This window comes from Enhydra lutris, unplaced genomic scaffold (genome assembly GCF_002288905.1).
Source record: "Enhydra lutris kenyoni isolate GAN:26980312 unplaced genomic scaffold, ASM228890v2 scaffoldscaffold16, whole genome shotgun sequence".
NCBI lineage: Eukaryota > Metazoa > Chordata > Mammalia > Carnivora > Mustelidae > Enhydra > Enhydra lutris.
Genome location: NW_019154100.1, coordinates 12,573,339 through 12,601,184, shown reverse-complemented (window position 1 = coordinate 12,601,184; position 27,846 = coordinate 12,573,339). Strand labels below are relative to the sequence as shown.

Below are 27,846 nucleotides of genomic sequence, written 5' to 3'. Positions count from 1 at the left end.
CTGAGGCTCCACCCCCTGCCCAAGTCTGTGGGAGGCCAATGTTCGTTACTGGTGTTGGTTTCTTAAGGAGTTGCTCAGAGTACTCTTTACAGAAAGAGCCGTTTCTAGCTTAAGTTACTACCACAAACATTAGTAATACCAACAGCAACATTCTACCTGCTGCCTCTGTAAATTGCAACCCTTTAAATATTTTGGAACGTGCGAATATCTTATTTCCTGAAAGAGGGAAATGTGAGAATCGCATTAGACTTCACTACTTTGAAAATTACAACTGCGACGAGAGGGGGAAAACCATTAATTTAGTTATATTAATTAACTATTATTACAACGAGTGTACTGTGGACAGTCATTTCCACTTTAAAAAAAAGTATTTAATTTTACTGAGAATACATTTAGGGGGAAATAATCCATTTCACAAGTATATCATGTGTTACGTCAGGATGTGTGTGCACGTAGATGTGAAATAATGCCTTGCATTCACTTAGGGAATTTATTTTTTAAGCTGAATTTTTAAATCTGTAAAAACGCAGGTCAGTATATACAACTGGATATGGCAGTCCTGTACAACTGGATATGGCAGTCCTTCAACAGTTTCAAACGCCACATTTATTTACGTACAGGATAAATACTTTTTAAACAATATTAAAATGTTAGAATCTGACTAGCATTAATACTTGACAAAAGTTTACGTATAGATAGAGAAAGGATTTGGATGAAGTTGATTCAGTTCACTAGTTTATTCCACACATAAACATGGAGTGGTAGTGTTTGTAACGTGGGAAAATAAATATGTGGGAATCAAATCATATAATGCAATAGTGGAGCTTACTCTTTAAAGAAACGTGTTGAATTATTTTGTGAACTGGAATTGAATTTTATAATATTAAATTTGACAAAAAATAGCAAATATTTACACAAAATAGTATAATTTATGGAATAATTACACAGAAGGTGGAAGGACTGCAAGATAGTTGTCTTTTCCGTTCCAGAACTTAAGGTACAGGTAAGGATAAAAAACGGGTCAGACAATTGCTGTATATTGTGAGGCTACCAGAGTTAAGAACACACATGCTAAGAAGAGAGAAGGCATTCAGGGAAGGCTTCCTGGAGAAAGTGATAGAACCAGACACAGTCTGAACTTACCTGAAAAAAGGAGAAAAGGAGAAAGGAGAAAAGGAGACAGAAGTGTTCCAGACCAAGGAAAGGTCATGTCCAAATGCTCAGGGCTAGGATTACCTAGTTAGATTCCCCGAAAGCTGGACTACTTCTAATGTCCCAGGACATTCCACCATAACAGTAGTTGTATAAATTATATTGCAAGCTCATCTCTCTGTTTCCCTTATCCCTGCCAAAAATGTAAACTCTTCCAATCTCTAAGAATCTCTAGTCCCTCATCCACTGCTATGTGCCCCTCAAACCTTTCCACAGTGCTATAGAAACTTACATTCCTGAAATTTAAAACTTACTTAGTAAACCCTCTTCCTTTCTGTGTCCTTGTCTAAAATGGAAAGTTACCCTGCAGCCCTCTCAGTTGGAGGTCACTCAGCCTCCCACACCTCATTTTCTCAAGATCCAGAGGTGGCATCTAATCCTTAATACTCCCCACTGGCCTTCAGACTTGTTATTCCTCCAGTTAAAAGCCTAGAAAATTAATTATTTGGCCAGCTCCACTTTGGGAACTTAATTTCCATTCTATTTCAAACATTAACCATACTAAGGATTGTTTTACTTCTGAGGTTAGAGAACCAAACATTCCACTCTCCTCCTAGATTCATTGGGAGGAATTATGCTGAATTATCTAAAAGGAAAAAGACACTCCAAAAGCTAGCATTTAAGTTTCTATAAGAAAAAATCCTAGAAGTAGATTATCTTTTTTTTTTTTTCCAGAGATTTTATGAAAGGTCTTTACAGAGCAAAATCCAGACTCCAGATCCAGCTGCCAAGGACGCCCTGTTATCCTGTGGGTACTGGCAGCAGCACAGCATAGCAGGACGCTCTAGATTCCCATCCTTCTGTTCCAAGATGGGGGTGGTAGGCAATATCTCATCTTTGGGTTCCACAACCCTCACATGATCAAGCATGGGCTTCTTAGAGACAATCTTAGTACTTGGGTGCCTGGAAAGCATGATCTTCACTTTGATGCTTAGCACATCCTATCTGAGGAGCACATGGTAACAACAGTGTCAACATAGTAGTTAGGGTTCCCACTGTGAATCATCAGGCTATCTACAAACATCATAAATTTAGCCCTCTGTCCTTGCACTTTCTCAGACACCAAGATCTCACAGCTTTTGGCCCCACTCTTCATGATGAACTGCCATACATTATAGCAGGCCCTCTGCACAGCAAGTCCTCCTAGGAGTCTGTATCAGAGAGACTCTGTCCTAGTAATAGCACACAAACCTCTTGTGGTCGCCTTTTCAATTTAAAGTTCTACCCTGCACCCCGCAAATCAAACCTCTTCTGAACCCAGTGGTCAATTCCCAGATCTGCTGGCCCTTCTCACCAAGAACATTCTGTGTCCTAATGGCCAAGATATTGATTTCTCTCCTAGTTGCTATAATTCAGACCTCAACCCCAGAGTAGCCATCTTCAGACATCACTCATTTCGTAAGTGAGAAATTCATTCAGTTCAGCTTTAAAGATGCCATTGGAAACAAAGTTCTCTTTTTGGAAATTTGCACTACCATCTTGCTGTCATGGGCCACTGCTAGAAATAAACTTTCTGAATAAAAAAATGTAAACATATTTATATTTAACAAACATTGCCTAATTGCTCTCTAAAAATAGGCTGTACTAATATATATTATCACCAAGAGTACATGAGGATTCTTTCCAAACCCCTGGTCGTTGAGTATTCATAATCATTTTTTTAACTTTTAATTTTTAAGTAGTTTTGGATTTATGAAAAAATGAACAATAATACTGAGCTTGTATATACTCCTCACCGTGCTTCCACTAATGTCAACATCTTGCATAACCACGTTACATTTACAATTCTAAGAAATGATCGTTAGTACAATATTATTAAACCGCAAACTTTATTTGGATATTGCTAGTTTTCTCACTAATGTCCTCTTTTGCTCCAAGATCCAATCCAGAGGACCATGTTGTATTTAAATTAGCAATCTTTTTAACCTTTGCAATACATGTGTTAAAAGAAAAAAAAAAGACAAAAAGGAAAAAAAGAAGGAAGGAAAGAAACAGAGAAAAAGAAAAGAAATTCAAATAGTGAATTGCTTTTTGATTTGTATTTAATGTGGAAGAAACTGCTAGATGTTTCCCAATACCTATTATCCTTGCCTCCAAAAATAAAAGTCCCAAATTTTAACTAGACACAAGTTTTTCCTTTTTCCTTTTCTTCTTTTTTGAAAAGATTTTACTTATTTATTTACCTGAGAGAGAGAGAGAGAGAGATCAGCGGGGAGGAGCCCAGAGCCCAGCACAGGGCTCAAGCTCAGGACTCTGAGATCATGACCTGACCTCAAATTAAGAGTCTAATGCTTAACTGACTGAGCCACCCAGGTGCCCCACTAGACGCGTTTTTCAAGAATAGAGACTACATTCCTAATCTTCTTGAAGTTATATGTGGTTACATAATTAAGTTCTGGCCAATGGGATGCTAGCCAAAAAGGTATGTACAACAGGAAATTACACGAAATGAATTCTTTTTTTTTTTTTTCTTTTCTGGAAGTCCTCCCCCCACCACACCCCCAATCATTGTGGCTAGAACTTCCAGTACACTGTTGAATAAAAGTAGTGAGGGCATACTTCCTTGTCTTGTTCTTGATCTTAGAAAGAAAGCTTTCAACCTTTCACTGTTTTAGTCTGATGTTAGCTGTGGGTTTTCATAGATGCTTTCATTTCATAAAAGAATAACTTCTTTTCTGTTTCTAGTTTGCTGATTGTTTTCATTTTGAAAGAGTTTTGAGTTTTATCAAATGCTTTTTCTGTATCTATTGGAACAATCATGTGGATTTTATACTTTTGTAATTTTGTCGGCATAGTGTAGTACATTGATTTTCATATGTGAGCCAACCTTGCATTACTGGTACAAATTCCATTTAGTCACGGTGTATATGTTACTGGATTCAGTTTTGCTAGTATTTTGCTGAGTATTTTTGCTTCTATGTTCATAATGGCCATTGCTTTGCTGTTATTTTTGTCATATAAAGAATCTTCATTGTTTATGAACTGCTACATTAGCATCTCCTATAATATTTTTCTATATGTCTTGAAGGCACACATTGTAAATTACTATTGGCATTCTTAACTCAGAAAAATTTGAATCTCCTAGTGATATGCCATCTTCTTGTTAAAATACTTGTGTTATATAATCCATCATGTTTTTCTTTTTGTTCTACATTCAATTCAAGGTATTCATGCATTAGTACACATATTGGGAAAATAACTATTTCATAATTGTTGCAACCACAGACTGCCTTAGTGTGGTATTTTGCCAAAGAATACTCTTAATGTTCACAAATCAAACTGAACATGATTGTACAAGCATCATCAACAAGTATAAAAAGCAGGTTTATATGTAGAACTGGTCCTTCAAATTACTCCTACAAAAGTTGGTGAAGTAAGGAGCATATTGTTGTATGGACACTTGCTATATGAAAACAATAACAACAACAACAACGGAAAAACAAAAGACAGTGAACAGAGAGTCTGCAGACCTGAATTTGAATCCAAGCTTTGCCACTGAATTTTTGCTTGACCTTTAAAAAGACAACTTGAACTCTTTAAGCCTCTGATTCTTCATTTAGAATCTGGACATGATAATAATAACCTCTCTCACTAACTGAAAATTTTGAGAAGCAGATGACAAAGGACTCTCTCCAAAATTACTCCAGAAAATGGGAAGGGAAAAAAAAAAACACGAACTAGGAGGACATGTAATGCACATAATAATGTAAAAAGAAGAGAAAAAAATTATAATGAAATATAAATAATTATTGATAATGAAATTATGAAATGTAATACAATTATTAAGCAAGAATAGGTAACCAAAAGAACCATAATTTGAAAAGATTATAACCAAATCCAAGAGATTTGGAGGTAAAGAGATGGGAAGCATGGGGAAAGTAAATAAGAGAAATGAAAACAAAAATTGAATTGTCATATATGGTTCAAGGGAGAAGCTGTAGATCCTGATTAATTTTTCTAATCCAGGAAAACACAAATCAGTTTGTTATAAATCTAAGGATAATGTATCTGGTTCACAAAGGGTAATTGAACACGTGAATTATCTTTCTACCCTTCCCAAATTTCACTGAAGTTACAGAATAAATATAAAAATAGAAATAAGGCCATAAAGCCATAGTACTGCTATAAACACTGGAGGAATGTCATGAGCAAACTTTTGAAGGCTATTAAGGAATTTTGATAGTTACAGAAGTAGGCTCAGATTGCCAACAACACCCACCAAACTAAGAAGCTAATAATTTCATCCAGGTGAGAAAAAGGAGTTAGTGAAGTGAGATTTTCCTATAAAGTATCTGCGTAACCCTCAGATGAGAGATAATAAGGCCTTTAAAAAGGACTAAGACTTGGACAACAATCTGGGTGTTTCATTAAAACGAAGAAGTCACACAACAACTGTTTTCAGCTTCTTCTCTGGAATAAAAGTTCAAATTCAGTTCTAATAAGTGGGAAGTTTGACTCCAGAAATTTTCAGAACAGGCACTAGCTTTATAAGAGAAAGAATGATAGTGAGCCCAGTGACTATCAACTGCCACAGGAAATAGAAAAATCTAGCATTACAAATATTCATAAACCATAAAGGACAGCCTACTCAGTCCCATGCACCCTCCCCATACAACGGACCTTCTTCCCACCCACTATAACCATTGGAGCACTGGACGTCTGTAAACAGAGCTTGCATTCATTAAACAGAGCTTGCATTCATTACCTACCCAGTGAACAGGGCTTCTTATTTAGGCAAGGTATATAAATTCTAGCTACCAATACCATGCAATCTATGTATACAGACATATAGGCCAGTAAGCTTCATTAATTATTAAAGTAAAACTAACAACACGAGAGGAACTAAAGTTTTAAAAACCTTTAAAACAATTACATTATTCAGATATATCAGGCTTCTGTGTACACCATGAGATTTAGAAGGTAAAAGGAAGGCAGAGGCCATCTACTTTTAGCAGCAGCAGCAGCAACAAAACAAGTTTCATTATCTATGAAGATAGAATCCACATTCTGGCATCTACTCAGCCAGCTTCACAGGTATAAGGTTATGGTGAAGGAACAGTTCTGGAAAAGGTTAGCAACGATAGCTACACTCATTTTCTGACTTCTAGATCACAGCTACAAGTGTATGATCTTCAAACTAAAGTCTGATTGGATCCCTGACTTTCCTTCCAGCCTTTCAAATGACTTTATATGCACTAAATTTCTTTTCAGCATAATATACCTAGAGTGGTTTCTGTTTCCTCTACGGAAACCTTGTCTGATGCAGTGTTTAGTACAGAAAGACGTTCAGAAAATATACAAGTAAAACCTCAAAATGGGAATTTAAAATTTATTATTTCACTTGGTGTAGGTCAAAACACAGTGGTGATTTTATTACCAGTGGAAAATAAGATTTGGGCAATCCAAGGCATACACGATGAAAGAGTTGTTTACATTATTACATATGATAACCTGGAATAAGGTACCTATTTAAGGCCAGCTTTTTATAATAAGTATTTGTTATGACAGGATGCTAAGTTGAAAAAAGAAATATTGAAGTAGGTTGGTACTCACACAAGCCAGCAGCTAGCCATCATTTATGATACTTTAAGAATATCCCCTGCAGGGACGCCTGGGTGGTTCAGTTGGTTGGACGACTGCTTTCGGCTCAGGTCATGATCCCAGAGTCCCGGGATCGAGTCCCGCATCGGGCTCCCAGCTCCACGGGGAGTCTGCTTCTCCCTCTCACCTTCTCCTCGCTCATGCTCTCTCTCACTGCCTCTCTCTCAAATAAATAAATAAAAAAAAAAATCTTAAAAAAAAAAAAAGAATATCCCCTGCAGAGAGCCCATAGCTCATATTATCTTGCCATAATTAATATTTTCAGAGACATTTGAGAGAAAGCAATATTAATGAAGAAAAGTGTGTGCTCAGATTTCTGAACTTCAAGAGAATTCTAAATTTTCCTTTAGAGAAAAGACAGAATATCTACAAAGAAATAGGAATTAGGTTCAAATCAGAATTCTTAACTACAACTTTGGATGTCGGGGAACTTAAAATCCTTTCAATGTTTTGTAATAAAGTGTTCACTGATGATCATCCTTTTCAAATTATGTAAAATATACTGACTACAGAATCTTCTTGGAGGATTTAGGCAGCAAAGATCTACTATAGTATTACATGAATAAAAACTTTCTACATATTTAACAAATGAATAATAATGAAAATATTTTAAGTTAGTTTTTCACAGCTAGTATGTCTGTACAGTAAAAAAAAATAAATGCACAGAAGACTATCATGAAAATAAATTATCTTATCTTTGTACCTTAAGCAGTCAATCATCTCTCTAGATATATCTAAACAAGATTACTTTTTTTAAAAAGTGCTTGAGTTGTGTAGTTGTGTAGTTGTAGTTGTGTAGGCCCACTCCCTTAAGCATCTGTTGGTTTTGGCTCAGGTCATGATCTGCCATCAGAGATTGACCCCAGCAGGGAGTCTGTTTCCCCTTTCCCTTTGCCCTTCTCCCTGGTCTGCGCTCTCTCTCTCTCTCTCTCTAAAATAAATAAATAAACCTTTTAAAAAAATAAAAAATAAGAAAGGTACTTAGCTCAATGCTGAGTTTTTATAACAGCTTTATTGAGATATAATTCACATACCATAAAACTTACCCCTTTGTGGTATAGAATTCAGCAGTTTTTAGCATATTCAAAAGTTGTATAACAATTACCACTATCTAATTCTAGAACATTTACTTATTCCAGAAAGAAACATCATACCCATTAGCAGTTACTTCACATTTCCCCTATTCCTAGTCCCTGGCAATCAATAATTTACTTTCTGTCTCTGTGGATTTGCCTATTCTAGATATTTCATATAAATGGAATAAAAAATGTGCGGTTTCATGTGTCTATATTCTTTTTCTTTTTTTAAGATTTTATTTATTTATTTGACAGAGACACAGCGAGAGAGGGAACACAAGCAGGGGAGTGGGAGAGGGAGAAGCTGGGCAGGAAGCCTGACACGGGGCTTGATTCCAAGGTCCTATGATCCTAGGATCTAGCATCATGACCTGAGCCAAGAGCAGATGCTTAACAACAGAGCTACCCACGCATCCCATGTCTGGATGCTTTAATCAAGCACAGGGTTTTCATGAATCATTCACATAGTAACATAGTAACATAGTAACATAGCTCTTTTTAAAACTAACACAAAACTGTGAAATGTTATCAGTATTTGTTCTGTCTGAAGAAAAAATAAAAGGGAGAGGTAAGTACTTCAGTATTTGCTATAACAGGGGCACCTGGCTGTCTCAGTGGCTTAAGCCTCTGCCTTTGGCTCAGGTCATGATCTCATGGTCCTGGGATTGAGACCAGCATAGGGCTCTCTGCTCACCAGGGAGCCTGCTTCCCACTCTCTCTCTGCCTGCTGCTCTGCCTACTTGTGATTTCTTTCTATCAAATAAATAAATAAAATCTTTTAAAAACTTTTGCTATAATAGCTGTTTATTAGACAGATCTCTTAGACAAGCTAAGGTTTTTAATTATTTTTCAGTGCATATGAATGGCAGTCTTAGGAGCCGTGTTTCACAAGGGGCAAGTCCCAAGAAAGCAAAGCAGATGGGCAAAGACAGCATCAGTGAAGCAACATCATAAAATGAACAATATTGGATGTTAGAGAGACAAATAAGGTTAGTTAGAGACAGGTTTCATGTCATCAACACAAAAGCTACAGAGAAGCTTTCAAACAAACAAAAATGCATAAATGATACCTTCTGTTCTTTTTTTTTTTTTTTAAGATCTTATTTATTCACTTGACACAGAGAGAGAGATCACAAGTAGGCAGAGAGGCAGGCAGAGAGAGAGGAGGAAGCAGGCTCCCCGCTGAGCAGAGAGCCCAACGCGGGGCTTGATCCCAGGACCCTGAGATCATGACCTGAGCTGAAGGCAGAGGCTTAACCCACTGAGCCACCCAGGTGCCCTCTTCTGTTCTTTTTTAATCCAACATATCTTTAAGTGACAATCATAAGCAAACTCCCTAACATTGTTCTAAATCTATACAACTCAGCTTGAAGAAATTATTGGGAAACATAACAGAGAAAAGGGAAAAATAAATAAGTGTACAGATTAAAGGATTATCAAGAAGCAAACATCATGCCAAGGGGCGCCTTGGTGGCTCAGCTGGTTAAGGATTTCCCTTCTGCTCAGTTATGATCTCAGGGTGCTGGGATTGAGCCCCTTGTCAGGCTCTCTGTTCAGCAGGGAGGCTGCTTCTCTCTCTCACTCGCTCTCTGTTTTTCTCTCTCTCTCAAATAAACAAATATATCTTAAAAAAAAAAAAAAACAAAACCAACTCTACCATGCCAAGACCAAAGAAGCCTCTCCTGAGCCTCCTCAATTAATATTCCTTACTTCTTATAAAGTTAGTCATTATCCCTAGTCTAATACTATTTTTAAATTTTATATAAATGGACTCACACAATGCTGTTTTGTTTCTGGTTTCTTTGACTAATTTTTTTTGTGTGAGAATCATTTATGTTATTGAGTGTACTTGTAGTTCATTTGCAATGTGGAATCACATACTTGAATGTATTACATTTATTTACTCATTTGCCCATGATTAACATTTTTGCTCCTTCTAGCTCAAGGCTATTATAAATGATTCTATATGCATTCTGGTTTGTGTCTCTTGGTGCACATAAGCACACATTACTGTTGGGTTTACATCTCAGAGTGAAATTACTGGATCATATAGTATTCAAATATTCAATTTTGGTGCAAAAAATCAAGCAGACTTTCAAACTGTACTACCAATTTATACTCTCATCAGCAATGTATTTAGATCTGTTTTTTTTCTCTTCTATAGGATACTTAACGAGAGTCTTGAGTCTTTAATTTGATATCCTAGATCAGATTTGAAACAATCTTTAGTTATTATATCTCCAAATTTTTTTTGTCTTAAAAATCTTAGTCGTCTTCAGGACTTCAGTTTCATGTATTTTGGATGCTATCTATTGCTTGTGTCTCTTGCACTATCTCCATTTTGCTTAATAGTTACTTAAGTCTTTTCCTCTTGCATTTTACTATAAGTAGCAAGGAGAAACAAGGCTGTACATTTAACACTTTACTTGGAACTCTCCTCAGCTAAATATCCAAATTCATCAGTAACAAATTCTACTTTATACCCCAAAAAGGACACAATTTAGCCAAGTTGTCTGGCGCTTATAACAAAGATCATCTTTTTTCCAATGGCCAATAATATTGGCCTCATTTCTTTCTGTCACCAGAAGCACCTTTAATATTTATAATTCTACCACTATTCTGTTAATGACAATATGTGTATTCTCTAAGATGATAGAAGCTTTCTCTACTGTGTTCTTCATTTCCAACGGAACCATCATCAGAATTACCTTTGATGTCTCTATTTTTACCAATTGTCTCTTCAAGACAATCTAGGATTTTTCTATTATGCACTTCAAAATTCTTCCAACCTCCCCCATTACTCAATTCCAAAGGCACGTCCTCTTTTTTAGGTATTTGTTATAGGAGCAACTGACTTCTGGTACCAAAATCTGCTTTAGTTTTAAAGTTTACCATAAAAATTATTACAATTGGGTGGCTTAAAACAGTAGGGATTTATTTTCTCATGGTTCTGGGGGTCAGAAATCTGAAATCAAGGTGTTGACAGGGCGACACTTCTCCAAAAACTCTAGGGGAGAATCTTTCCCTGTCTCTTCCAGTTCCTAGTGGATCCTGGTGTTCCTGGGCTTGTGGTAGCATAACTTCAATCTCTGTCTTTGTCTTTACGTGGACTTCTCCATGTGTCTATGTCTTCCCTTCTTTTCTTATAAAAAAATCAGCCATTGGATTTAGTGCCTATTCTAATTAAGTATAAGCTTAACTAATACTAATCAAGCGTGACCCTAACTAATTACATCTGCAATGACCCTAATTCCAAATAACTTCACATTCTGAGGTTCCAGGTGTTCACAAATAATGTTAGTGGACATTATTCAACACCCCCACACTCTTCAATGTCTTTGAACAGAAAAAGTCTGCATTGCCTGAATAACATATGTAGTCTGCCAACCCTGGAAGTGAAAGTCTATGAACAGTTTCTAAATCAAGTAATTTTAACTCATATTTCACTAGGGCTCCACATTTTGAGGGATCTGGTATTTCTTTGATAAAGCTGTTGTTATTAGACTGGTTGGGATTAAAGGAAACCTGGGTGGACTATTCTTGTCAAGTTTTATTATGAGGTTAATGTTTATTTTGTAATGTGAATTTGAAAGATTCCTTTTTCAAAGATATGGGACGAATTTAATAGCATAAGAATTATCTATACCTTGAAGGTTTGGTAGCTATTATGGACTGAACGATTGTGTGCCCCACCCTCCCTCCCCACCCCCGCTTTATATTTTAAAGCCCTACCCATCAATGTGACAGTATTTGGAGATAGGGTCCTTGAAAGGTAATTAGGTATAGATGAGATCATGAAGGTGGAGCACCCATGATCAGATTAGTATCTTTACAAGAAAAAGAGCCACTGCTCACTCTTTCTGCCAAATGAGGATGGCCTCCATCTACAAGCCAGGAAGAGGGTTCTCACTAGGGTTAAAATCTGCTGGCGCCTTAATTTTGGGCTAGTAAATGTTTTCACATCTATAGCTGTTATTAAAGACCAACAAAAGTAGTTTGCTTTTCACACTTTGACTATCTTACCTCATGAATACATCAACTCTGCAGCCCTATTACAGAGTCTTGATCATCTCTTTATTCCACAGAAATTCATGTTTGTCAGTTACAGTGATGGTATCATGGTAACTGGACCTAGTAAGAAAGAAGTAACAACTACTTAGAACATTGGTAAGATAATTATAGGCCAGATGGTGAGAAGTAAATCTGACCAAAAATCAGGTTTCTGCCACCTCCGTGAAATTTCTAGGGTTCCAGTGGTCTGGGACATGTCAACATAGTTCTTCCAAAGGACAGATTATTGCATTTGGCTCTTCTTATCACAAAGATGCTTTACTATTAGGTTGGCCTCTTTGAATTTTGGAGGCAACAATTACCTCATCTGTGTGTGCTACCCTGATCCATTTAGTGAGCAACCTGAAAAGCTGTTAGTTTTGGGCAGGGTCCTGCAACAGGTTTGGGCTCCCACACAAATTGTACTTCACCTGAGATGTATACCCTAGAAGATTTGTTGGAGTTGGAAGCAAATTACCATACTACTTCAGTTATCTGTCATGAACTGGGTCTTATCTGACCAACAAAGCTGTAAGATTGAATATATACTGCAACATTTCATTACCAAATGGAAACGATCACCAGATGTATTTGGGCAGGTCCTGAAAGCATAAGTTGTATGCCATGTTCTGTGGTCCCCTCTCAACCTGCACCTATGGTATGGAGCATTGCCTATGACCAATTAACTAAGACAGACATATTTGAGCCTGTTTTACAGATGGTTCTGTATCAAATGCTATCAATATTCCAAAGTGGGCAGCTGTAGCACTATAATCCCAGTCTGGATTGACTCTGAAGTACAGTAGTGAGAGACAATATGGAAGTGGTCCTTCTAGCTTTCCCTAATGATCCACTAGTAAAATTATGACTTACATCCCTGCAACTGTGGCTTCACTGGTCTAGAAGTCATAATTTCAAGGAAAGAGAACTCTATTACTCTATTAGCTTGGGTGGTTCTTTTGATTAGCAAGAGAAACTGGGATACTACAACTCAATGAAGGCAAGGAGGAATATGTCTAGAATGTGTGAGATTTTCTTAGGGCATCTCGTAGTTTTCTTTTTCTTGTCAAATTCCTTCTTTAGTTTCTATATTCCTGAACTAGGCTTATAGCTAATTCTGTGACAAAGGGCTCTAGAAATAGGGTCTCTCTGTCCTTATGGGTTCCAGCTATCCTCACAGGTTCTAGTGTATTTTTGCTTCTGACTTCCTGTTCCTCTTCCCTTACTGACTGCCTCCCCTGTTGACTCCAGACCGCAATAAGATACTGCTCCCACAATTGCATAATGTCAATTCCTTGTAATAAATTCCTTATTAAGTATGCATATTTCCTAGAAGTTGTTTCTTTGGTTAAACCCTGACTGGTATAAAATATTTATCTGCCTCCATTTCTGACTTGATCTATCTTTGCTGTTCTGATTCCTCCCTCCTGGCCTGGTCCCCATTTTATTCATATTCTCTAGGGTTTTAGCATTAACCCTCTTCTCTCATTACACTTTCCTTCACACATATTCCTCATGAACAAGCTCATCAGTTCCCAATAACTGTCACTTATATCCCCTTTCCTTTTAAATTGTACCTGTAGACCAAACTTCTCTGTTGAGCTGAAGAGTGATGTTTCTGCCAGCCTTCAGAACATCTCTAATTGGGTATTTCAGAGGTATACCAGACTTAACATTTCCAAAGATGAATTTACATTCTTGATCTTGGCTAGGACACTAGGACACTATGTATCCAGTATTCTAAGTCATATATCGTGTCTATTGTAGCGCTTATCAGAAAGCTTTGTAATAATGATAGTCCTAGCCCCACTAGACTTGAAGATGCTGAAGAAAGACAGCAATGTGTTCTTCTTATCCTAAGCACTCAGCATGAGGAGTAATATATAGTGGGCACTTACTATATGTTGAATGAATGAATGAGCGTATGGATTCATAGAGGAGATAGAAATTTCAGAGAGAGGGACGCCTGGGTGGCTCAGTTGGTTAAGCAGCTGCCTTCGGCTCAGGTCATGATCCCAGCGTCCTGGGATCGAGTCCCACATCGGGCTCCTTGCTCATCAGGGCGCCTGCTTCTCCCTCTGCCTCTGCCTGCCATTCTGTCTGCCTGTGCTTTCTCTCTCTCTCTGACAAATAAATAAATAAAATCTTTAAAAAAAAAAAGAAATTTCAGAGAGAGAATAAATAATAACAGAAGAATAGAACATAGCTATTCTAAAAAAAATTCTAATTTGATGATCTAGGTGTATGGTATGATTTTCCAAAAATTGTAAATATGCAGTTTTCCTAAAATATTGTTTGACCAGAAGATTTCAGTGAAAATGAGTGTCACTATTTCAAATTGTTAGTTTTGGGGTGCCTGGGTGGCTCAGTCGGTTAAATGTCAGACTCTTGATTTCAGCTCCAGTCATGATCCCAGGGCTGTGGGATCCAGCCAGGATCAGGCTCCACACTCAGCTGGGAGTCTGCTTGAGAATCTCTCCTTCTCCCTCTACCCCTCCACCTGCTTGTACTCTCTCTCTCTTTCAAATAAATAAATAAATAAATACACAAATTGTTGGAGTTTCTTTGCTTTTTACTATTCATTGAATTTTGTACATAAAGTTCTTCAGGTATTTGATTTAAATTAATGACAGTATGTGAAGCTTTGAGATTTACAACAGGGGAAGTAAACTTTCACAGACTAAAATATGTTCTTATTTTTCTAATAGAAATTTTACAATTAAATAGTTTATGCTAAGTAACCATAATATAGTGGAAGAACATATTTATTTTTAGATTAAGGATAGATAGCTACAGAATCTTCATTAACAAGTGGAGGTATAATTTGTATTTGCATTATCAGAAAAACAACAACAGTTGTCAATTTATCTGCTAGCAAAATAATTAAATGCCTAAATGCAAACAGAGTAAAAAATATAAGATGCTGCCTTCAATTTGTATTATTATCATATTCCACGGCTCACTTACCAAATTATTCCTCTCTAAAGAAACCATTTCTAAAAAATAAGAAAGAAACCATTTCTTTACTGTCACAAATTAATAACAACATATAAGCAATATACCTCCCAGAATTTTCTAGGCTTAAATTTTTAGGGAAACTCTGCAAGAAAAATCATTTTTGAGGGGTGCTATTAATATACTGCTTAGACTTTTCTTAGAGCTATTCACAGTACAACTTACATTTAATTTAGACAACTACTATTTATATATTTTTATATTTAAATATTATTCACAAAACTAAATCAAACAATGGAACAAGAAATCTAGAGGGCACAAGTCTCGGAGTGAAGTTATAAAAAACAGCTCCAATTCATTTATTATGAAGATTTTACTGTTGCAGAATTTTTTTCTCCACCTTTTGCCTGTCGTTCTTGGTCGCACCTCTTCAAAGAACTAAGTGGTAGGCCAGAGTGGTGGGCAGCAAAGTAAGTTTTATTGAGCAACAGCAAAGTGATAGTACAAAGCTCCCAAGGAGGGAGGGAACCTGAAGGGGTTGCCACTGGAGTTTCTTTTCTTTTTTTTAAGATTTCATTTAGGGTGCCTGGGTGGCTCAGCCATTAAGTGTCTGCCATTGGCTCAGGTGATGATCCTAGGGTCCTGGAATGGAGCCCTGCGTAAGGGTCGCTGCCCTGTGGGAAGCCTGCTTCTTCCTCTCCCACTCTCCCTTCTTGTGTTCCCTCTTTCACTGTGTCTCTCTCTGTCAAATAAATAAAAATTAAAAAAAATTATCATTTATTTATTTGAGAGAGAGCACACTAGCATGAGAGAGAGAGAGAGATCAAGCAGAGGGGAGGGGTAGAGGGAGAAGCAGACTCCTCACTCAGCCAGAAACCTGGCACAGGACTCAATCCCAGGACCCTGGGATCATCACCTGAGCCTAAGGCAAACGCTTAACCTAGTGAGCCCCTGAGATGCCTGCCACCAGAGTTTCTAAGTTTAGGGGTTTTTATGGGCTTGTTAGTGGGCCATTTAAATCTGATTAACCTCCCTTCACCTGTCATCCAATCAGATTTTTGTCACCTATCTATCATATGGAAAAGGGTGGAGGACTCCTTCCAGGTTTCGATCAGAGAGCTATACCCTTATCTCTTTGTCCAGACATTGAAATTGTTCAGTTGAGAGAGTTTACTGAGACACTTTGATTTATTGAGATGTTTCAATAAAGATGTGATGGCTACAGTCCTGATTGTGTCATTATCTTGAGATTTTTAATTTATCTTTTTGATTAAACATCAATCTCAGTTTTATCTTATACAGCTGAAGATAAGCATCAGCCATATCTTCTAACTCTGCAAGTCTCTAAATATCTAGATGCTCCCTTCTCTGTCACTGAAGCTTGCAAACCAATCAATTATTTTCTGAGTCCATCTCTCTATTGTATTGCCTTGTCAACTGTTGCCAATAGTAGTGGACGCATGCAGCTAACATACCTGATGCCCGCCATTTACTGAAACCTATGAATTTATGCAGGACATTATCAACCTTCCAATTAACTGAGAACAATTTCATCAAATGTTCCAGCACTGTATGACATAATTGCTATCCTTCCAGCTTCTGGTAACAGTTACCCTGTGACCTGTTGCTGGGACCTGAATCCAATGACAAATATTTTAGTTTTATTATGGTAATATACCACACTTTCAGTGCCAAATTCTTCATTAGAGTAGGCTAAGTAAGGCTGCAGTAACGAACTCTTAAATCTGGTGACTTACAGCAATAAAGGCTTATTTCTCATTCTCATTACATGTTCCTTGTAGGTCAGCAATGTCTCCGCTCCAAGTAGTTTTCAATCTGACACCCAAACCTCTATCTAGAACACTGGTGACCTTGTGGCAAAAAGAAAGAACATGGCATATATTGGCTGTTAAAGCTTCTGCTTGTGCATTTCACATCTCATTTGCTAATAAAGCAAGTCATCTTATTAAGCCTGACATGGAGGCAAGTGAGTGATATCCCCTTGGAGGGACAGGCAACAGGTACTTGTATACAATATAATCTACCACACATACCAAAACTAATTCTAAAGCTAAAATATATTTTTACAATATGCATCCTCCACTATGGCTTCTTTTCCTTGAAGGTCTCTTCCATACTTCCAATTCCTGCTTAAAATATAAGTCATAGACTCTTTCCTCTAACTTTAATATGTATAATTCAAACTTTTATAATTTGACATTCTGGTTAATATTTAATGACATTTATATGCTGGAACCCTGCTTTGTTAACATTTCCAAAGGCATCACTTGATTACCTATATATTATTATTACTGCTAGAAATTAGGTTAATGACCAAAAAGTTAGCCTTTGGATTTTACTTTCTTATCAACAGTGGTATTCCTGTATACATATTTACTTATTTTATTATTACCTGTTATCATTAAAATAAAATATTACAAGAAGAAATCTTCCTCCTTCTAATTTCTTTGCTAAAAGTCCACCTGCACTTACTGCTATCAGGTTTCTGTGTTTACTTTTAAGGAGTTTCCATTATTTTTATGATGATTTTTGAAAATATAGCCACATTCCTCACCATCGTCTATAAAGTCAATGTCAGATTCCTTTACAATCTCCCTGATCTCATTTTCTTCTCCTTTAATATGGCTCAGCCATACTGGTCTTGGGTTTTATTTTGTTTTTCAATCTCAAAACCATTTCTCTTGAGAACTGAACATTCTTCACCCGTATTTTCACCAGGTTACCTCCTTATTCAAGTGTGGTACCCTTAATTTATTTAGATATTATGGCTAAATTTATTTATTTACCTCCTCAGAGGAAACTTCCTTGTCTACTCTCACTTAAGTAACCTTCTTTCCTTTACTCTCTCATGTCCTTCTCTCTTATTATCATATTTTATTGGTTTATCATAATCTAAAACTATCTTAATTATTTATAGTTTGTCTTCCCAACTTCCATGTAATCTCAATTAGAATATTCCCATTCACTGCTTTCTCCCAAGTTAGAACAGGCCCTGGTGCTGAGCAGGTACTTAATGCAAGATTTACTGAATGAATTAAAAAGACACCATCTTCTGGGCACCTGGGTGGCTCAGTGGGCTGAAGCCTCTGCCTTCGGCTCAGGTCACGATCCCGGAGTTCTGGGATCGAGTCCCACATTGGGCTCTCTGCTCGGTAGGGAGACTGCTTCCTCCTCTCTCTGCCTCTCTGCCCACTTGTGATCTCTGTCTGTCAAATAAACAAATAAAATCTTAAAAAAAAAAAAAAGACACCATCTTCCTAAGCATCATGATATATCAACTTAATCACCATTTATTTATTTATTGCTGACCTTATCTCCTTTCCCCAAAATTGCATTAGAATTCCTCACCTCCATGTCCTTTGTCTCTCTTGTTACCTTCTACCTTCCCAGTTTAGAGCTCTCTTTGGCCCTACAGAGATCTACTTGTATCTTACATAAATACATATCCATTATTCTCTATAGTTTCTTATTTCAGTAATTGAGATCAACATCCAGCTAGTTGAAACTGAACCTCTGTAATTATCCTGGGCTTCTCCTTCTCCTCACTTCCTCACATTTGACCAATGTCTGGAGCCCTTTCTATGTCATCACATTGCCCACACTGGTCCAATCTACTATAATCTCTCCTCAGGACTACTACAGTGGCCCCTGATCAGTCCCCTCCCCTTTCATGCTTATCTCCTCAAATCCATTATTCATAGACAAAGCAATCCTTTACAACCACAGTAACTTTTATTTATTTATTTATTTTTGCATAACTTCCTAATGCTCTCAGCATAAAACGCTTGATATTTAAGTGGTCACTGGCCCAACAGATCTGATCCCCACTCTGCTCTCCCTCTTCAAGTTCAAACCATACTAGACCTCCTTCAGTTCTTCAGAAGGTTATCTCATTTCAGCCTGTCACACTACCACTCTTGCACACCCGCCTCATTCGTTTTCACTTGGTTAACGTTTACGTCTACTTTAGATCTAACGTTGCTTTCCGGAGGAGCCTTTTCCTAGTCTTCCCAATCACTGGTTTGATGATTCCATTAATGCTTTAAACTACGTTAGAGACCAGAGAGGGTTCAGCTGTCCTGAGACCCCTGAAGTCTGCCTGTCCCAAGTGACAACTTTCCGTTAAAAAAGATAATAAGAAGAACAACAACAGATAAATGAAAATTGTGTTAGAGTACTGGAAGGTATGTGTAGGAACAGGAGCACTCAAAACACATTTTTTTTTTTTTTAAGATTTTATTTATTTATTTGACAGAGAGATCACAAGCAGGCAGAGAGGCAGGCAGAGAGAGAGGAGGAAGCAGGCTCCCCTAGACAGCAGAGAGCCCGATGCGGGGCTCGATCCCAGGACTCTGAGATCATGACCTGAGCCGAAGGCAGCGGCTTAACCCACTGAGCCACCCAGGCGCCCCTCAAAACACGTTTTAAGAAAGCAATTTCGAATCCCAGGACAGAGTATAATGGTAAGGCACTGAACATTAAATCCAGAGCAAGGACCTGAGGGAATTTAAAGATTACATTGAGAAGGCTACTACCATCTTCAAGTCATTTACTAGTTTTTAACTTCTGCCTTTAAGCGACAGTCTAAGACAGGAAGCAGCTGCAGTCTTCTTAAACCACAGTCGCTGACCTTAGCAGCACGAGACTCGACCTACTCGCCCGGGCGCCGGATGCTGAGCAGCCACAGGCGCCGCGCAGCTCCCTCAGCGCCCGGCAGGGCGGACAAGCGGCCGGCCAACACGCGCGCCCTCTGCGCCTCAGCGCGCGCGGACAGGCTCGCAGGCACCTCCCAAGAAGACCCCACCCACCCCATTTCTCAATGTGTGTCTCCCCGAGAAAGTGCCTGTCTAGTCAATCAAAGAATTCCAGTTTCAATGCAAAAATTTACCAGTCAGAAGCAATATATGACAGGGGTGAGAATGTTTCGCTTGGGACTGGAACGCTAAGGGTCTGGCCAGGTTAGAGCGGACGCATAAGGCACAGGATCAAGGCAGGCACTATTACGGACAGCTGCATCCGGGCCCTCCTGCCGCAGACTGCCCTCCGAGCCAGGGGTCCTTCAGGTAGGAGGTGCTGGGTGACTTTGGACGTCCGTTCATCCTGGGTGTAAGTTTTACTTAGTCCCGGGCCTGCCGCGTTTGGTTTTTCCCTTTCCTGGTCAGGAGGCCTCTGCCGCAACCATGTTACGCCAGATCATCGGTCAGGCCAAGAAGCATCCGAGCGTAAGTTCGTGACCCTTTTAGCAGTGTCTTCCTTGTCCATCCTGTATCCGGCTGCGGCTTCCTCAGCTCCCTGGAGGTTTCCTCCTTCATAGTCGTTAACTGTTGCTCGGGGTGGATCCTGCCTCACTTAAGCTGTCCTCCTAGTTGCCTCAGACCCTTGAGCTTTGACCACGCCTTGCACTGAGAGTTTAGGCTGGCAGGCGGAAGGTGAGAGATACCTTCGGGGAAAATAAACTGGGGAAGGTTGGAGCAGTCTGGTGGTTGCACCTTCTTGTATGTTGGTCGGACCTAGGGATAGTTGTGCGCCGTGTGGGTTGGAGACCAGTAGGTCAGGTTTTGTGTTTATTATGTCATCTCAAAGATCTAGTGCTCACTGCATTGCACCACCAGGCCTTGTGGCAATTACAAAGGTCTATAATCTTGGAATCCTCAGTTTGTGTTTGTCTTGAGATTTTGGGAGACTTCGGTAGCGCAAAGGTGACTCGCAGTTAAGTTCTTTTGCATGCCGGTTTTCTCCCCAGGACATCAACGTGTTGTCTTAAAACTCCGTTACGCAGTCTTTAACTTAAACCCATTGCGTAACTACGCATTAAGCATTGGTAGCAAGGTGTTTTCAGAGATTTACGCATGTAGCGAATGTTTGTAATGGACGTGCTTTTGTTTGCTCATTCAGAGTCTTAATTTCACCGAATTTATGTTTTTCATGACACTTATAAGACAGGGCAAGAAGTTGTTTTTACAAGCCTCGAGAAAAAGGAAGCTGGGAAATTTAATGAGGATAATGTATAAATATTAGAGAGGTGAAGAAGACTTGATATATTTTCCTGGAAATTTAAAAATTTGAATAGAAGTTTTTCTGCATTAAACCGAATTCATCTTCACATCTTTCGGAAATTCCATTTCTTTAGAACACAGTTATAAGAAATCTTACCTCAATGTAAGGTCTTGATTTTTTTTTTTTTTTTTTAGGTCTTGATTTATTCAGATTTTCAAACAAGACCAAAAAGTAGCAGTTTGAGACTTCAGAATTAGCGTGTAGGAACTACTGTAGCCTTTCTTTTTTTCAGTACCTAGGTATTTGAAGGTGGCTGCTAATTCTCGTATATTTTCTGTTTGATTCCAGTTGATCCCCCTCTTCGTATTTATTGGGGCAGGAGGTACAGGAGCAGCACTATATGTCTTGCGCCTGGCATTGTTCAATCCAGATGTCAGGTAAGTACTTAAGAGACTTTATAACTTTGATGGTCTAAAGCTGGTTTAGGAGCCACAGTCTTAAGGGAGGCAGCATCAAGTAGTAGAAAGAGCCTAAGTTTTGTAGTCATATATGGGAAGTTCAGATCCTAGTTCTGCTGTTGTCATTTACTTTTCTTGGTTCATAAAATTGTCTAAATTTCTGAGTCTTATTTTTCTCTTGGGTAGAGTAGAACTGCTAATATCTATTTAGAATCTTGTGAGAATTGAGATAACTTTTTATAAAATACTTAATCGGAGTTGCTGATACATGTAAATGGCTTTTGCTTTCTTTTCTTCAATAAGGAATGCCTTTTTTTTTTTTTTTAAGGTTTTCTTTACTTATTTGTCCGAGAGACAAGGGCGGGTATGCGTGCACAAGCATGGGGAGTGGCAGGCAGAGGGAGAAGCAGGCTCCCTGCTGAGCAAGGCGCCCTATGTGGGGACTCAGTACCAGAACACTGGGCTCCTGACCTGAGCTGAAGGCACTTAACCGACTGAGCCACCCAGGTGTCCCAGGAATGCTTCTTTTTGAAGTTAGAAAACAACAGGCAACAAAAAAGATTTATTGTTATTCTGTATACTTTTCTATATATCACTTCTTCAGCAAAAGCCAAGTTAAAAGTTCCATGTGACAGAGATAGGGACAAATACACTATCCCAGAGGCCCTGTGTTCGTTTGTTCGTTTGTTTTTTTAAATTCAGTTAGTCAATACACACTACATCATTAGTTTTTGGTGTAGTGTTCAGTGACTCCTTAGTTGCTTATAACACCCAGTGCTCATAACATCCTGTGCCCTCCTTAATGTACATCACCCCGTTACCGCATCCCCTCACCCACCTCCCTTCCCACAACTCTCCGTTTGTTTCTTGGAGTCTAGTCTCTCTGTAGTTTGTCTCCCCTCTCTGATTTCTTCCCATTCAGTTTTCCCTCCCTTCCCCTATGGTCCTCTGCTATTTCATACATTCCACATATGAATGAAACTATATGATGATTGTCTTTCTCTGATTGACTCATTTCACTTAGCATAATTCCCTCCAGTTCCATCCATGTTGATGTAAATGGTAGATATTCATCCTTCGCAATGGATGAGTAATATTCCATTGTATTTATGAACCACATCTTTATCGATTCATCTGTTGGAGGACATCTCAGCTCCTTTCACAGTTTGGCTATTGTGGACATTGCTGCATGAACATTGGAGTGCAGGTGCCCTTTCCTTTCACTACATCTGTATCTTTGGGGTAAATAACCCAGTAGTGCTCTACCCTTTTTTATAATTAATTACATGGAATTACTAATTATAGAGCCCCGTCTCTGCTTCAACTCTAATGAAAACACCACCATACTTAATCTCATAGAAAATGAGATCTATTCAAATACTATCTTCTTAGAAAGTACAAAACTATTTTAAATAGTTTTATTACTTTAACAGTTACAATGTTTGTTCCTTTTAGTTGGGATAGGAAGAATAACCCAGAACCCTGGAACAAACTGGGTCCCAATGATCAATACAAGGTAAGCTACAAAATTGTTTCAGAATTGCTAGAAAGCGTTGTTTTTGTTTGTTTGTTTTTTAAAGAACGCATATTTTAATACTCATGTAGTAGGGCTTCTTTTCAAATTAGATATGCATGTAAAATTCATTATAATGAACTTTGGAGGAACAGCTATATTGTTCTTTGAAATTAAAATGGCATATTTCTCTAGCAAATATTTTTTTCTAAGAATTTTATACACAGACTTTAGATCTGGATGTGAAGGTAAGATAATGTTTTCATGATTTGACTAAGTAAAAAAAAAGGAGAGGTGGTATAACTATCATATACCATTTTCTTAGATCTTAAATAGTTTGGTGCAGTGGTTTTCAAACTTCAGTGTACGTAGGCCTCACCTAGATGGGTGGTTAAAACACATTGTTTAGGTCCATTCCCAGAGATTCTAATTTAGTTGGTCTGTTGTGGAGACTAAGAATTTGCATTTCTAACAAGGTTTTGGGTGATGCGCATGCTGCTGGTCTGTGGACCACACTTCGAATAGTACTGTATCAGTGGATTGGTTGGCTCTTCTTGGTGTGGTTGAAATATTTCAGGTGAGGGTAATTAGGAAGAAATGAAATTCAGTTGACACTTAAATTTTACATTGAACCTTCTAATTAAATTTTTTAACATTTACCTGTAAAGTGATGTGTGGAACTACTCTTTAACAGAATGAGTTTATGGACTGAGACCACTTATTTATTTTATTGAGGTACAGTTGGCATATAAAATTATGTTAAGTATGAAGTATACAAAGTGTTGGTTTGATAAATTTATGTATTGCAGTATGATTACTATAGTAGCATTACCTAACACTTTTATGTGTCACGTATTTAGTATTCTTTTGTGTGTGTTGAGAACAGGTTAAGACCTAGAGTCCTAGCAGCTTTGAAGTTTATAACACATTATTGTTGACTATAATTCCTGTGTTGTGTATTAGATCTCCAGGATTTATTTATTTACTAGTTGCAAGTTTGTACTCTTAGACATCTTCCTAATTCCCCCACCCCTAGCCCCTGGTAACCACCATTCTGCTACTTTTACAAATTCAGCTTTTTTCGATTTCACATATAAGGGATATCATGTAGTATTTGTCTTCTCCATGTGATATAGCTTACTTAGCATAATGTTTTTTTTAAGATTTTTATTTATTTGTCAGAGAGAGTACAAGTAGACAGCTTTAAAGCCCATCCATGTTATAAACCTGAGACCAGTTGTTAATTCTCTAAACATAACCCTCCTTATGTGTAAAAATTTTGCATACAAAGAAACTCTAGAAATGTTAAAACCAGAGCAGCTTTATTAGGGTGTAATTTACATTATGTACAATTTACCTATTTAAAGTGTATAACTCACCATGTGCACTTTCCAGTATACAAAGCTACTTCATCAAAAGAGAAATAGCTTAAGCATTCTCAAGAAGGTGTGCTCTAACCAGTGTGTGTCCAGGACCCTTTAGCACATCTGCATCTGATGGAGGTGGCTTCTGTTATTAGTAAGAGTAACTTTTAAGAAAATCATTGCCTTTTGCTGATGCCAAGCTTTCCACTCAATTGTCTGATCATAATGGGGCTCTCAGATCTCTAAATGGATCTCCCTGCAAGAAACAAATAGGAATGTGCTGGCAAATATGAAATGAACTACTTAACCTGTGTATTACATTTTAACTTGAAAAAATGGTAAATGGGCATCCTGATTTAGTTTTCCTCTTTTTTATAAGATTGTTTAAATTAAGTACGTTCTAGAGAAAATGATTTCACACCCAGTAAACTTCTAAAAAGTTTAGGGAAAAAGAAAGGGGAAAGGAAAAAGAAAAGGGAAAAAAAAACCAGCCTTTGATCCTTCCACCAAATTGTGTATTGGAGTCTCTGGATAGATGTAGTTCAAAAAGCTTCCTAGGTGATTCTGATAATGAAGGCAATTACCAATGCCCTGGCACTATGATAACACATGCCAGTATAAGGACATGTGATTTGGAAATGGAATGTTCCTGCAACAAAAATCTAATTTGTGTGGCATGAATGGGATGAGTAGCTATGACATGGATTTAGAGATTGGAAAGATGAATCACTTATATATGATATAAAATATTTGATTAAGTATCACCTGCTGTAACTTGGAAGGTGGACCATGTGCCTGAAGAGCTTTTTATAGGAAAAGATTCTGGAAAACAGTATGTTAGTGGACTATTATTGGCTGTAATATGCCAAGAGATGAATTTGAGAAGAATTGGGTGATTTGTAAGCCAAAATAAAAGGGAACCATATCCAGAAACTTGGTGAGCCTTGAGAATGAAGCCTGCTACTACTTTTAAACATAGACAGTGACGTGGACTAGATTATTTTTATCGTTCACTACCCTCACCTAAGGTAATTGGCATATAGGTTTTTGGCCACATCACTTATTCTGGAAAATCCTAAGTGAGGGGAAGTGATATCTGCCACTTCTGAACCAGTGTGTGCTTCCCCCATTGTTCTATTTCATCTGTCCTGAGACCAAAATGGTCAGTTCAGGTTTACCCGTTCAACCCAGAATTTCAATGAAGAGGACACAGAGCAGTCAGCTTACAAATGGCATGTAATATGAGTGAAAAACAAACCTTTGTTGTTGTAAACCACTAAGTTTTGGGGATTATTTGTTGTCACTTTGCAAGTCTAGCCAAAGTTAAGACCAATGAGAGGACTAAAATTAAGCATTATAGGCCCAGCAATACTCAACTGAATAAAATGTCATAAAGCCACGATCAAAATACATGTGGCTTCCCAACTGTTGTTCCAGAGACCTTCCAGGTAGCCACTGTTAAATTGAGAAAAAGAATGGGAACATGGAAGCTGAAAAATAAAACAGATTGAAAATTACTTGATTACTTCAACAGAGAAATTTGATGCTGGCACATGGAACCGAAGAGAAGCAAATACATCAGAAGCCTGCTTAGTTTTGAGAAAATTGGCAAAGATACTATGATCTTTTCACTCTGCATGAGTGTAAGGTCTTGATCCTGCTTCTTGTTCAGTATTTGGGGAATCTTACAACTTGATCTTCAGTTGCCTCTTTTATAAAGTAAGAATGAGTAAGATAAACTTAAAGCATTGTGCCCACAATGTCTGGCATCCATTAGGAGAATCCAGTCAGTGTTTATTTTCTTAATATGTAGCCTGTAGTTCTTTTATAAATGCTCCTAATTTTGTTAACATGTTAAGGTAACACAATTAGTTTCTTTTGAAAAATCTCCTTGTCTAGAACAATGTCAGAACAAAGATGCTTCTCTGTCTGTGCAATTTTGTGTATATCTCAAGGAAAAGCTTTACAACCTGGGAATTTTTCTTCTTTAAAACTTAATTAAAATAAGAATTTTTCAGTTAGAGATAAGGAAGTTAGGGTTTGTTTGGGAAAATAGAGAAAAGGATTTGAAGAAATAATAGATACAGATTTATGAGCCTCTTAAAAACCCTGAAGAAAATGATGATTCTGCAGTTTTAGTTCTTTTGGAGTTAAAATAATATAGTCTTAAGTAACTATATCACAACCTCTTCAGTGTTCTTTGGCATAAGAATGTATAAACCCAAGATTATAGCCTTGGACTTAATATATAAATCCTAATTTATATATATTTTTTTCTAAAACAGTCCTAGGTTTCTAAAATTAGTTTTAGTTGGAAATTTTTCGAAATTATAGGTTTCTAAACATGCATTATGATTTAAATGCAAAATTACTTAGAAGCAAAATTACGGTATTATTTAAAAACTTCCGTACCGGAGGTGGTCAGATGTCAGTTTGATATTGATGCAGTCTGGTTTAGGAAATTGAGGGAACATACTAACACTGTTCTTCTGAGGTAGATTGAATATTTTTCCCTACCAAAATCATTATTAAAGGACTGGAATTTTAGTGTCTTTGGATGATTTTTATATTGTTAAATATAAGTGATAAAAATCTTTATGTCTGTAATTGTTACTATAGAAAGCTGAATAAAAATAACTTTAAAACTAATGTATCATCTCTGTGTATTTGATAGATGATCTAAAATATCTTTTTTCTTTTCCAAGTTCTACTCAGTGAATGTAGATTACAGCAAACTGAAGAAAGAAGGTCCAGACTTCTAAATGAAATGTTTCACTATAAAGCTGCTTAAAATGAAGGTCTTCCAGAAGCCATCCGCACAATTTACCACTTACCCAGGAAATATTTCCCCTCTAAATACACGAAATCATGTTGGTGTATTGTGTTGGGGTTTACACTGAATAATAAATACCTGAAACTTGATGTGTTGTCACTATTTAATGCTGAAAATCTGCTCTGAACTTCATAAGTAGGGTATAGGAATAAACTTAGAATTTAAGGAATTTCTTGAATTTCCATCTATTTGTATAATTTGAAAGTAAGACTTTAAGCTGCTCAAAACATTTCATTTTTTATATAGGACATTGGTACTTCACTAGAGTGTATTTAACAACTGAAGCTGAAGCTGTAAATTATGCAAAGATTGGGAAGAGTATTCAGGTGTTTTTGGCATTGGCAAAGTGGAAACCTTTGGGTTTCTGCTACTGACTGATGTCCAAGTGTTCTGTTATTAATGGTTTTTACTATGGCATACTCTGCTGAAGATTTTCAAGGTTATCAGGGACTGTAGTTGGATCTCAGTCCAATTGAGATCATTGAGCTAATAACCATTATGCTTTTACTGTGCTGATTTAATTGCTTAACAGACTGTTTTGTCAGTTCCTTATCTTAATGAGGTCACCAAGCAAAGCTGCATTTAAATAATGATGTCTTGGGTTAGCATTATACATACATATACACATACTACATATGGATATATCTATGGTCACTCAGTGTCTCCATGTGGATGTCCAATGGGCATCTTAAATTTAAAATGTCCAGTTCTGAATTTGTGAACCTCTCAGACTCCACGTCTACAATCTTCAGTCCCATTATCTTCA

At 37.5% G+C, this 27,846-nt stretch overlaps 2 protein-coding genes and 1 pseudogene across 2 annotated transcripts in view; 1 reads left to right on the top strand and 2 right to left on the bottom strand.

Moving 5' to 3' along the window:
- The window catches only part of LOC111147237 (PHD finger protein 14), a 232,980-nt gene extending 213,419 nt beyond the window's left edge, over positions 1-19,561 (bottom strand). The window contains exons 1-4 of the mRNA XM_022503156.1: positions 19,546-19,561; positions 19,337-19,412; positions 11,913-12,020; positions 2,404-2,710 (exon numbers count right to left, since the gene is read on the bottom strand). The gene's annotated coding sequence lies outside the window, so the exon portion shown is untranslated. The remainder of the gene's footprint in view (positions 1-2,403; positions 2,711-11,912; positions 12,021-19,336; positions 19,413-19,545) is intronic.
- LOC111147212 lies at positions 1,893-2,690 on the bottom strand (annotated as a pseudogene).
- Positions 19,562-19,951: 390 nt separating the features above from the next.
- On the top strand, positions 19,952-27,169 carry LOC111147374 (NDUFA4, mitochondrial complex associated). The gene is made up of 4 exons (XM_022503379.1): positions 19,952-20,137; positions 21,261-21,349; positions 22,826-22,886; positions 26,953-27,169. Exons 1-4 carry the CDS (start codon positions 20,096-20,098, stop codon positions 27,007-27,009), a joined length of 249 nt encoding a protein of 82 aa, XP_022359087.1. The 5' UTR covers positions 19,952-20,095; the 3' UTR covers positions 27,010-27,169.
- Positions 27,170-27,846: the final 677 nt, after the last annotated feature.

Bases quoted from the DNA above. Each gene is read 5' to 3' on its own strand.
- LOC111147374 (XM_022503379.1), top strand. From the start codon at position 20,096: ATGTTACGCCAGATCATCGGTCAGGCCAAGAAGCATCCGAGC. The intron at 20,138-21,260 runs GTAAGTTCGTGA...GTTTGATTCCAG, and splicing joins AGGCCAAGAAGCATCCGAGC to TTGATCCCCCTCTTCGTATT. The intron at 22,887-26,952 runs GTAAGCTACAAA...TTCTTTTCCAAG, and splicing joins GTCCCAATGATCAATACAAG to TTCTACTCAGTGAATGTAGA.